Source organism: Trichosurus vulpecula, chromosome 6 (genome assembly GCF_011100635.1).
Source record: "Trichosurus vulpecula isolate mTriVul1 chromosome 6, mTriVul1.pri, whole genome shotgun sequence".
In the NCBI taxonomy this organism is placed as follows: domain Eukaryota; kingdom Metazoa; phylum Chordata; class Mammalia; order Diprotodontia; family Phalangeridae; genus Trichosurus; species Trichosurus vulpecula.
In genome coordinates this window covers 139,838,837-139,852,116 of record NC_050578.1, presented here as the reverse complement: position 1 = coordinate 139,852,116, position 13,280 = coordinate 139,838,837, and the positions used below count along the sequence as shown (strand labels likewise).

At 36.3% G+C, this 13,280-nt stretch overlaps 1 protein-coding gene across 2 annotated transcripts in view; it reads right to left on the bottom strand.

Moving 5' to 3' along the window:
• The window catches only part of PRDM5 (PR/SET domain 5), a 169,311-nt gene that overhangs the window by 60,911 nt on the left and 95,120 nt on the right, over positions 1-13,280 (bottom strand). For both annotated transcript variants that reach the window (XM_036762361.1, XM_036762362.1), the window contains exons 10-11: positions 11,063-11,156; positions 4,631-4,791 (exon numbers count right to left, since the gene is read on the bottom strand). In XM_036762361.1, the coding sequence (XP_036618256.1) occupies positions 4,631-4,791; positions 11,063-11,156 (255 nt within the window). The remainder of the gene's footprint in view (positions 1-4,630; positions 4,792-11,062; positions 11,157-13,280) is intronic.

The following is a 13,280-nucleotide window of genomic DNA, read 5'->3' as shown; positions in this document are numbered from 1 at the left end:
TTATTGTTATTTTAAATGAATTAATGAATATTTTTAAATCATTAGTTTCAATTTCTAATACAAAAAAATATTGATAGATGTAAACCACATAGACAAAAACTCTTTGGGGTCCTCATAATTTTTAAGAGTATAAAGAGGCCAGAAAGGTTGAGATCTGAGGTTCTATGGAACCATTCAGCTTTTCGCATGACACTCCTTCCCAAAAGGAAATTTTGTATCCTTTCTCAAATTCCTTCATACTCTAAGGTAAAGGTAAATGTAGATGAAAGTGAAATCCACCTGGTGGCCAGTGAAGGAAAAACAATCATGGTTGGCTGTGACATTTTATGAATTTTGCTGAGTGCTTAGGAAAAAGAGTTTAAGTAACTTCAATTTGAAGTATATAGACTGAGGCTAAAGGCAAGAGGTTTATCTATGATCATTAATACATTGAAATCTCTTAGACTACAAGCTTTCCAAAGTTCCATTTGGTTCTGTGCATGGTAGTGTTGCGCCATTTTCTAAGTCCCAAATTTTTAAGGTGAACATGTTATGTGTTCTTCATTTCTCATTAAGAAGCCTTAATTCCAAGAGTCATAGGGTGGCTGAATGGAAAGTCATTAGAAAACATCAATGTTGTAACAGAATACTTGACTTGTAACTAGGAGGACCTCAGTTCCAATGCTGCCTTGTACTATTACTAGCGTTGTGACCCTGAGCAAGTCATATGAGCCTCAATTTTCTCCCATAAAAAATGAAAGGTATAGACTAGATGGCTTCTGAGACCCCTTTCAACTTGAGAGAAATGATTATTAATAACAAATCATGAGGAAGATCCAGACTTTTTCCCTGTGCTATTTCCTTATTCAAAGCCCAGCCTTTAAAGAGCATTACTGACCTCTGCCAAAAATTTGCCCCTCCTAGAAAATCTTATCTTCCCATTTCTGTCCATTGCTTTCCACTCAAGCAAGTTTGGTGGAGATAGATCTTTATCTAGATTGGCCAAGGTTGGGAGTGGTCTGGTTATAGAGCTAGTCTCTTGGTCCAATTAGAGCGAGCCCACTTCTCTTAAAGTCCACCTCTCATGTTAACCAATCAGAATTGATTGCCACCCTTAAGAACCATGAATAAATATATCCTTAAGCAGAAAGAAAAGTCATTTCAATTTAGTTCATGGAAACCCTACAATCAGAGAAACTGAAACCATGGCATCAACAGCAGCCATTTGTGTTAATTTTTTTCTCATTCAAAAGCAAACATCCTTTCCTCACTTCAAGACCTTTTTTACAAATAAAATTGCAGTTCATGGAGATAAAACATACAGAAAACACAGAAGTACTCTAATATTACAAAAAGGCAATCTTAAGTGTATGAATCACTGTAGTCTAGAATATTGAAAATAAAGAAACTAAATTTGAAAGGAGTATTTTCTCAACAGTATAATAGTAGTGAATTCTGTAATTAACAGTGGAATTGGCAGGCAAGGGGTTTTCACGAAAACAGGGGGCACATGCTCAGGAATACAATATAAATTATAGCACTCAGAATTCGAAGACTTCTGATCAATGATGTTGGACAATTGTGATGCATAATACTTTTTACCAGAGAAGAAACAATTCAATTGCAATTGCATGCACATTTATTCCATACAGTGCTCAAAAGGAGTCATACATGTGTTGGATTAAAACTCAGACTTCTAGAAATTCCAGCCTAGGGGGGTCCCCACACAGATTGCATTGTATAATTCCCTCATTTTGGAATCTAAAAACCCACATTGAAGCCATTTTTAAAAAGACAATGACTATGAACATATGACCACTTTATCAACTTAAACAGCACCACTACTACTAGTTCCCAGAAGATACCAGAAAAAGTATTGTGGATAATCTCTCTCTCTCTCTCTCTCTCTCACTCTCTCTCTCTCTCTCTCTCTTTCTCTCCTTCCCTCCATCCCTCTCTCTCTGTCTCTGTCTGTCTCTATGTGTGTGTCCCTTTCTGTTTCTCTCTCTGTCTCTGTCTGTGTGTGTTTGTATATGTGTATATGTGTGTGATCTTTTTAAATGAAGATAATTGTAACCAAAAATATTTTAAGTCCATATTAGAGAGAGAGAGAGAGAGAGAGAGGGAGAGAGAGAGAGAGAGAGAGAGAGAGAGAGAGAGAGAGAGAGAGAGATGGACTTAAAATATGTTCGGTTAAAATTATCTCAGTTTAAAAAGTTTATAAAAGTAAATTTACATGAAAAGTTTCCTTAAGTTTACATAAGTTTACTGAGATAATTGTAACCAAACATTTGAAATCCTTATTACATATATATGAACATATATATGGATTTAAAGTATTATCGGTTAAAATTATGTTTAAAAATTTTCCTCTAATCTCCTTTGGAAGTATGTTACAACTCACCATGAATAAAGAATGCCTAACCAAGTTATTTGAGACAATAAGATTTTCTGAATGGTTTCTGTAACCTTTTCAGAAAGCTTTTGAAAGTGAGTCTAAATAGGTCATTCATTTTCTCTAGTCATGATTTCTTGCCAGTATTTCCAATGAGGTGAATCCTTTGCTTCTGGAGACAAGTTAAATATGCAATGAGTCTCCATTGTCCACCCAACAATAATATTCATCAGGAAAAGTTCCAAAGGAAAATTCAGAAATATATGTTTCCTGCTGAACTTTTAGAGAAAAGGCAGTAACCCAGCTGAAGAGGCTGGCTGCAAGGATTGAAGTGCATGTGGACATTGCTTCTTCATATTTCTAACACTTAGGAGGAAGTTTCTGCCTTAGCAGTGTTTGCACTGTGGAATCACAGTGGAAGTGGAAATACTGCCTTCATCAGTGTTTGCTTCTGGGGAATCAGAAGTCACTGAACACACAATCAGTAGAATTTTTTTCTTTCTTTCTTAGGAGTCATTTCTTTTACTTTTAAATTGCAAGGGAAACCAGACTTATTTAAACATCAGAGAACCTGAATTCAAATCCTGTTTCTGTGGCTTATTTGTGACCCTATGCAAGTCATTTCATTTTCAGGGCCTTGGTTTCCTCATTTGTAAAAGGAGAGGGCCAGACTTGATGTGAAGGGCCCTTCCAGATTTAGATCCATCAACCTATGGACATTTCATTTTAAATTGAGAAAGAATCTCATTTTCAAAGAAATTCATTAATAATGAGGAAAAGCACTGTGGTAGAACCAAGTAGCCATGGGTCATGTTTGACTCTGACATTCACTGCCTGAGTAACCTAAGTCATTTAACCCTCATTGAGCCCAGAATAAGCCTATAATAAACTATAAAGAAGGTGACAGCCTACAATCATGGATATAGTTTCCATACCACAAGTTCCCGATACCACAGATGCAAATTCTATACCTGTTCCCCCCAACAAAAAAAAAGAGGGAAGAGAAAACTAATTTATTTGCATAACAATATTCTAAATTGCAAAGTCAACCTGGCTCAATAACATATTTGATTTTAAACATATTTCATATTTATAGCCTAACTATAGATCAAAATAAATTGTTTTGCTAAAATGTTTAAATTATTATATGTATATGTGTATGTGCGTGTGCATATGTGTGTGTGTGTGAGTAGACACATACTTAAGATTTCAGAATAAATAAGCATTTCTTTTTCCCTCAGTAAATAATGCTTATGCATCTCCTGCTTTGGATATTTGCTGACCACTCAGGTGGCCCAGTGGATAGAATGCTCATCTTGGCGTCAGGAATCTGGTTCTAACAGTGGAATTTGAATTCACCCCAGAAAATTGCTAGCCGTTTGACAGTGAGACGATTGCTGAACATTTTCTACCTCAGTTTCCTTATCTATAAGATGAAGATGGTCATCGCACTTACCTCATAGGATTACAGTGAGGGTCGAATGACTTAAAGAAATTCTTAATGATATTTAATATATTTTAATTGCAAAGGACTTTGCCAAACTTAAAAGCACTATGAGCCCTAATGGTTCAAAACTGCACGGAGATTCTTGGAACACCCTTTACATGTTAGTTATTGCTATTAAGGATGGTATAAAAGAACAAATGCATCCCAGAACATGCACAATTGTATCAGTGACTTCACAAGTATCCACCTGAATTAGAAATTTGGGCAACTACAGTAACCAAATAAGCATTTCTTCATACAATGTAGCTGCAGAATTCACTGGATAATATATCTCAGTTAATCGGTTTCCATTCCAGAAGTATTTGTTGAGCACTTATGAATCTATCACTGTTCAGGTCCCCTGAATCATAAAAACTAACATTTATACAGCACCATAAGATTTTTGAAATGCTTTACAATTATGATCTCCATTAATCCTCACAACCACCCTGAGAGGTATGTGCCACTATTAACCTCATTTTACAGAAAAGGGAACTGAGGCAGACAAAAATGATTCACCCAGGGTCACATAGCTACTGTCTGAGGCTGGATTTGAACCCAGATCTTCCTCACTCTTGATTCAGCATTCTATCCACTACACCTAAATCCCCTCTAATAAGAGAATAAACCTATGGATGGTATCTAGAATAGTGAAGGGGGAGCCTCAGGCTTAGGCCCCTGCAAGACAAACTGGGCATGTTTTAATTGTTCAAGTAACAAGGGAAAGAAAATACAGAAGGAATTCCAACTTGGGGTGGACTTGTACTTACTTTTTTGTGACTTTTAAGCACAGAAGGTGTTACAAACGCCTTGTCACACAGATCACATTTGTATTTTTTGTGTCCATCATGGACCACCTGGATGTGAACATTTAAGGTATCTTTCCTTTTAAAGGTAGCATCACACTGATCACACTTGAAAGTTCGTTCACCTTGGAAACAAAAAAGTCAAATGTGAAGAGACCAAGCGAGGCTGGGACCCTTTCCTCCTGTCAGCTAAGGGCTGCCCTTCCCCCACTAACCTCAGCCTATGTGAATTACTTCAGACCTTCCTGCCCTCAGCTCCAGTCTGAGTGGGAAAGGACTCCCTTACATTCCCACTGAACTTATTTATCTTCATCTAAACCAGCTCCACATGGGCAAAGATAAAAATCTTATCTTCACAGCAGAGCTGGAGATAAAGGTCAATAGTGTTCCATAGATGTAGGGGGAAATGGAGCAAGATAACCTTCTTGAGCCAAAAAAGACCCTTTGATTTCAATCATTCTAGATTGCCCCATTCTTTATTTCAAAGGACCCAAATAAAATGATTTTCTGTTCCAGTTCATAAGCTAAGCTATAGGCTATGATCGCTTTGATCTTTTTCTAACTGTGGTATAGCTCTCACTCAATCATGAGTTGTCTGGGTCAAACTAGGAAATTCAGTTCAGTCCAACGACTCAAATGTCAAAACCATATCAGTACTGATTTGGAGTACGTATGTGCTATGATAATTAAAAAATAAATAAACTGTCTATATTATCCAAACTTCTCTGAGGGCCTTTATCAGCTGCACCTTTTCCCATGATTAACAAGCATTTTTATAAACTGTTATTTTCCCCATACTAATGAGGTTTTAATAAATGTTGAATATCTTAATATCTTTTCTCTTTCAATAACCAAGGAGCAGGACAATGGATATGAATGGAAGCAGGACTTGCAGTGTCCCGTAAGGAAACTGATAAGAGTCAACTTCTTCCCCTCTCCAACTAAACAATCCTTGAAGTTACTCTAGTCACTGAATAACTGAATGGAATATAAATGTGCTATATTATAAAGGTATTCAGTCATCTTTCAGCAGATTTTCTTTCCTCCGTACCAAAATCTCTCTCTCTTTTTTTTTTACTTCAAGGGTGTATGTGTGTGTGTGTGTGTGTGTGTGTGTGTGTGTGTGTGTGTGTGTACAGTGTGGTGTATTGTAGTGTAAATCATTTTCTGTAAAACCAGACAAAAGAACAATTTTTAAAGTGATATGGCCTAGTTTCCTGTATATTTTTAAACAGGAAGAGGATAAGGCTTCTATAAGACTTAGTTTTTTTTTTTCTCTATTACAATCCTCCTTTCTTCCACCATGTTTTCCAATAGCATTTGTTATTGTTCAGTCACTTTAGTCATATCCACATCTATGAGACCCCATTTAGGATTTTCTTAGAAAATATAAGTGGTTTACCATTTCCTTCTCCAGTTCATTTTACAGATGAGGAAACTGAGGTAAACAGGGTTAAGTGACTTTCTCAGGGTCACATAGCTAGTAAGTGTCTAAGGCCAGATTGGACTTAGGTCTTCCTGACTCTAGGCTTCACACTCTATCCGCTACACCACCTAGCTCTCTGATGTTAGTTCATAGGAAAACCCCAGAAAAAGTTAAAGGAGGTTCTGTATGCTGTTTTCAGGGAGCAGATGAAGGGAAAGGCCTTTGTTCTCTCTTTGACAAGTCCAGTTGGATGCCAAAGTAACTAGCTTAAAAAGACGAAGTGGTAATATCAGCAAGAACCCTGAACCAAGAATATGAACCAATTCTAAGGCATGCTGGAAGTAAAGAACTAAGGTATAGGTAAAGTAAGTCTGGGATGAATGCACAGTGTTTAGACCATAGGAGCAGTCCTAGATCCTTAAGGTCAAGGATCCTATTTTATTCAGCTTTTATTCCCTAATTCCTCAGACACAATGCTTCTGCAACAAGAGTCATTTGAGAAACCTCTGTTGAATTTTCGAGTCTTAGTGAAATATTTAGCATCCTTAGATAGTAAGAGAAAGAGAATTCTGGAAAAGTTTTTTTAATCATTATATCTATTCTCATAGTCCCTATGTCAAAGCCATCTTTAAAACCATTTGAAATAAACCTAATGTATATTAAGGAGGAAAGCAGATTTGGGATTCCAAAAAAGATCTCAAGAGGTGTAGAAAGATGAAATATATAATCGGGGTAAATGTGCACTATCCTGAGGTTCAATCAATTCCATAAGGATGAAATGGAGGGATATTGTTAGAACATAATTCATGGGGAAAATGCATGAGAATGTTAATAGATAATAAGTTCAATATGAATTGAGTGCAGTATGATACAGCTGAAAGAGAAATAGAACCTGAGTTCAAATCCCAACTCTCACACTTCTGTCATGTGATCTTTGGCAATTCATTTACTTTCCTAATCTGGCAAAAGAGCACCATAGATTAAATGGCCTCCACCATCCCTTCCATCTCTAAGTCAATGACATTATGATTGGCAGCCAAAAGGCCAATAAAAGTACAAACTGTATTAAAATCGCATCTAGCACCAGCAACATAAGAGCATCAATGTTCTCTGGCTTGATCAGTCCAAACATGAAGGCACTACATTAATCAGCTGGAGAACGTCTGGAAGAAGGCATCCACAATGTTGAAGGGTCTCAAGATTGTGTTGTATCAGCAGATCAGCCAAACCGAGTGGACATTAGCTTAAAGAAGAAAAGACTTAAGGGAGGGATGATATTAACTGCTTCCAGTTATCTGAAGAGCTCTCATGTGGGAAAAGTAGTAGATTTGATCTGCAATGAAGTAAGAACAAGAAGTAGAAAAGAAAAAAATATGTGGATCTCCCCACCCCCGTATTAGAGGAGTCCAAAAGGAGAATGAGCTGACTGGATATAACCGCTTCTTCTCGTTGGTGATAAGGGAGGGAAGGAGTATGTTTCAGGTGAAGACTAGAGATTGTAGATCTTGTAGATGGGTCATTTCCTCAGGTGCAGGTTGAACTAGATACCCCTAAGGATCTTTCTAACTCTGATGTTCTATCACTGCCTCTTTTTTTTTAAATGAGGAAGCTAATTAGCTATTTGTCTTGGGATTGGAAGGAAATAAAAATTGTGATAATTCCATACATCATTCTGATTTATTCTTCATATTCTACAGCAACAAATGTTGTTTTCTAATTTTATTAGTTTTCCTAGTGAATTAACATTACTTTAGTTTCTATTCATCTACAATCTTCTATTATACTTTTTTAATTATTAATCTTACCTGATAACTATTTGGGATGGAGGGGTAGTGGCATGCCTGCAATTTCACTGGTGTAGGGACTTTCTAATATAGAAATTCCCTTTACTGTACAGATTGGTAACTTATCAATAATACTTAGTCCTAGATCTTCTCTGGGAGCACTAAGATATTCAATAACATGTTTTTGGTCACAAAGATGTTTAATGACTAGATTTCAGTTACACGGGAAGTACAAGTCAGAGACAGTACTCAACTCCATGGTTGGTCTTCTGTATACTATACAAGAGTGTTTTTTACATGTTAGTGATTTTTAAATGAAGATTCATAAAGACAAATATATCGTTTTAACTAGCTAAGCTTATGGGTAAATTCTTTGAAAAAACATTTGATTAATATGCTTTTAGTACATATAATTTCATTCAAATCATATCATATAACATATAGATATGAACGTAGACTCATACATCTAATGCTTCTTGTCTCCTTTAATCTCATATTTCTCTAGTTGTCTGAAAGCTAATAAATAAAAATGAAAAATATTGGATTCTCCCTATTAATTATTCACTATTAGTAGGAGAAATGAAATTACATTTTATGAGAAGAAATTTTCCAGAATGTTGGACCAAGATTTAGGTACACAAATCCTACTGTTATTAGTGGAACTGACTTTTTGAAAATCTCTTTTCTAAAAACAATTAATCTCACAAAAATTTGTTTTAAAAAAATAGCAAAATTCTGTTTTATATTTATTTTTTATTATTTTTATGGATTTATAGTAAAGTGAAATCAATGCTGTGATACAAAACAGCAATCTAATTTTTTGACTCCTCTTTTATAGAAAATTGGGAGTCAGTCACATGATGCATGATATCTTCAGAACTAAGAAGCCTGATAGTAAGGTAGGCACCAAAGGCATCTAAGAAATGCAGTACCCTTTTGCTCAATGGAAAGAAGCTTAGCACAGTCAATCACATCATTAGCATCATTGTGCAACACTTATAGAAGTCATAACAACTTGATTCTTTTGTCATCAAACTTTAATATTCATACACAAAGAAACTTCTCCAAGATGCATTTTTCTTTTAAACATATTATCCAAATCCATGACTATTTTTCCTTCAAAAAAAAACTTTCAAGATTGCGACTTCTGTAGAGTAAGATATGAATGAGTCTAGAAATACACAATTAACTTCATATGATATGTAACATGTCATGATAAAAGAAAAATACATAAGCATCTATACCATAATTTCCCAAAGATAGAGTTAAGAAGAGCTTAGATTTTTCTTTTTTTCATATCATATAAAATTCTGATCTCTCATAAATAGAGGTCACTTTTATAAAACCCAGCATAATAATATATTTTCCCTAAGGACTTCAGCTTACAACATTGATGTCCGAAAAAATATAGCTACTGTAAGACCTTATAAAGAAGAAGGGGAAAAAAAGAGAAGAAAACCATGAGATTAAATTTGTTGGAACAGTTCTTGGATAGATTTTTATAGACTACCACTTTTTTTATTCAGCAAAAACTCAACTGCTCTCCTACTCTGGAAAGACCTGAATTCCTGAAAAAAGACTCAAATATTTCATGGAGTAGGAGGGGTTGTCTTGACTAAAGAAAGGAATAGTATCCAAAACTGGAGTCTCAGAGTCCCTATACAAAGCCCCAGCTTTTGGTTATCTAAAATGAACTTAAAAGCCAAATATAAGAAGATGAAATTTAACAAGGATCAATGTAAAGTCTTATACTTAGGTTTAAACAACGAATTGCACAAGTAAAAGACATTACATTAGAAAACGTTTCTGAAGAAAAAAAAGATGTGAAGATTTGAGTGGATTATAAACCCCAACATGGCAACTACTAACAATCATAATGATAAGTGACCTTAGGCTACATTAATAAAAGCATAATATTTAGAATGAGAGACATGATCAGATCATCAGATGATCTATTCTGCTCTACTCACACCTGAACATGATATTTGGGTCAGGGTACTGTACTGTAGGTTAGGAAGGACACTGAAAGACAGAAATAATTCCAGGTAAAAAACATGTATGGTGAGAGGAGTCACTATACAAAATCAGCTGAAGAAATTGACAACATTTGTCCTAGAGGGGAAAAGAAGGAACTGTCTTTGAAAGGTTGTCAGGTGGAAGGAGGAAAATATAATATTTGTCTTCAGAGGATAAAATTAGGAACAATGAGAGGAAGAGTCCTGTTCAATTCAGAGAAATACTTGCACTCAGTTAAAGTCATCTGAAATGGAAGAATGATGTGTAAGAGATAATGAGTTCCTTATTACTGGAAGTTTTCAAGTAATGGCTAGATAATCAATCACCTTTTATGTTCTAAAGATTCCATGCTTCTAAGACTTTAGGATTTCTGCAGTGTATTTTGTAAGGATTGAATCAATGTCCCTTCAAAATAACCAAGAGACCTGAGAGAGTATAGTCTAGTGGAAAGACCAGTGGTCTGGGAGGCAGGAGCCTTAGGGTCTCATCTCAGTTCTGTCATCAACTCATGATGTGAAGTTGGATGCCACAATTCACCTGGGCATTTGTTTCATCCCAGGTAAAAATGTGGGGAAGGGGTGTTAGACTACATGATATCTAAGGTTCATGGCATGACAAACCTTTTCTGATCATTAGGGCTATTCCTTTCAGTCTTTCCTGTCATGGGAAATAACTATGTTTGAGACCCATTTTAGTAAATTCCAAGAACATTTCCTAAATCCAAGAACTCATTCTGGTGGAAAAGTTAAAGGGGACTTTAGAATAAAACTTGGGAACAAACCAAGTCACTTTGGGAATCAAAAGGTAGACACTAAGTTCTCAAATTTTGCACTGACCCTGTTTTAGAAGTTTAGGAGCACAGATTACCCTAGACACTATGTACTCCAAGCATCTCATTGTACAAAGGCAGAAACAGAGAGCAAGGTAGTGATAATATGAACAGAAAGTCAGGATTTGAATGGAGGTCTCAAGCTTCAAATTCAGCATTCTTTCTTTTATGAAGATGTCATAGGATTTAACACAGTCAACAATTCCCTATGCATAGAAGGGTTTTCGTGAGGCCTTGCTTGAAACAGGTGTTGCTTGAGTGATCCAGGATGAACTCAAGGAGCTTGGCCTCCCTTTCTTTGCCCTTTTGCCCTCTAACCAAATGCCTGAATTGGCACTTACTGTTATGTATTAGCAGGTGTCTCTGCAAAGAGAAGGGGGTCCGGAACAAAGCTTTGCATTCCTCACACTGGAAGGGCCTCTCCTCAGAGTGGGTCTGCAGATGAAAGAGTGTGTCAGGCAGGAGGACCAGGAACATCAATTAGTCATTTCAGAAACGGGGAGCTGCTTGGGTGTTGTGGTGGAAGAGTAGAAGGGAGGGAATGTTGTGAGGGGCACAGCAGTTGCGACGTCTCTATAGTGATAATGATTGGTCATTCCCTGTACATGAAGTGTTTACCAGTCCTTCTGGTAAGGGGATAAGAAAACCTTCTCAGAAAAGCTGTTATAAATATGCCATATCCCAACCTTCAGCCTTTGGAGGAGGCTTTTCCCCCATACTTGGAATGTGCTCCCTGCTCACCTCTACCTCTTGGCATCCTGAATCTCCTTCAAGGCTCAGTTTCTGCAATCCTCCTTCCTCTCCTTCCCATTGTTAATACACTCCTCTCAGTAATCAACTTTAAATACATTGCATGTATTATATATTTATTTATTCCTTTGATTCAAATGTAAGTTCTACATGCATCAATTTTTTAAAAAGTTCAAAATCTGCTCATGGTGTTTATTCAAATTAATTAACTTGTGAAAAATTATGATTTTTCCTTAAATTAGTGATAGAAAAATAAGAGTAATTGCTTGGAAAGTAAACCACTTTATTACTGAAACTTTAAACATTCTTAGTATAATTAAGGAATGATCTTATCTTGAAATGTAGTCAGATAAAGATTATACCTACATAACTTTCACATTATCTTGATGTGTCTGTTTAAAAAGTAAGAGGAACCAATTAAGTAAACTATTTGGGGCAAAAAAGATCAATTTCATAATTTAGAGCCTATCAATCAATCATATATTTTTCCATTGCTTACTCTATGCTAAGTACTGGGGATACAGAGGCAAAAACATAGTGACTTTCGTCAAAAAGGTTACAATCTACTGGGGATGATGGAGGTGGGGCATAATATTGTACATTTAAATAATATGCAAGGTAGATACAAGGTAATATTAGAGTGAGGGGACCTGGAAAGATCTTCATTAATGCAAAGACAGGGAGGTAAGAGATAGAGTATCTTGTTTGAGAACAGAAAGCAGGCCAAGACTGGCCCATGCAGTATAGTAGGAAGGGGCCAGTTGTGAAAAGTTTTAAATACAAAAACAGGAAATTTATATCTGATCCCAGAAGCAATAAGGAGTGACTGGATTTTAACAAGCAACATGGTCAGATCAGCAGTTTAAGAAAACCATCTTGGTTAATACCGATCCTTATCATATAGTACAAAAATTCTAGGTTTCTTTGCTTTTTGAAAGTTCTATATAGAAAGGTATTTCATTTCTATGGTGTCATTGTAAAAGAAAGATATATTCCTTTGAGACAGAGACTTCATAGGTTGGCAATGAATGAAGTGGGAAAAGATAGAGCTCAGACTTTAAAGTAGTATGAAAAGAGCTGGCTCATATTTTGACCATAAATCTTTCTAATCTAGTAAATGTCCAAAATCAAGTGATAAGTCCACAGCCAAATGACTGAGCGTTCTCTTTGCAAAGATTAACACCACATTCTGGACTAGTTGGATCAATACTACCTACCCACTAGTAGTCATTGTGGAGAAGCCAACAATGGAACGACTAGGCATTTAAGTGCCTACTGTGTGCTAGTCACTGCCCCAAACCAGTCCCTCCTCTGTAGGAACTCACAGTGTAATGGGGGAAACAACACAGGATAAACTGAAGATAATCTCAGGACAAAGGTACAAAGACTAGACACAAAGAAATGGAATGGCCCTTCTTACCTTTGGAAGAGGACCCTACGGGACTGAACTGAAAGGTATGAGAGCTATAGGGAGAGGTGAAACACTACAGTACTGGGCTTTGAGTCAGGAAGATCTAAATTCAAATTCTCCCTAAGACACTTACTCATTTTGTGATCCTGGGCAAGCCATTTAACCTCTGTCTGCTTCATTTTCCTCATCTGTAAAATGGGAATAATGCTAGCACCTACTTCACAAGGTTGTTACGAAGATTAACGAGATGACATACACAGAAAGTGTTGTACAAACTCCCAAGTGCTGTATGACAGCTAGCAAGAGTTATCGCAATCCTCAGAGCTTGCATGCTTCTTCCTATAGAGTGCTGAACCTGTTTTCTAGGAACAGAATTCCAATTATATGATCTTTTCCTT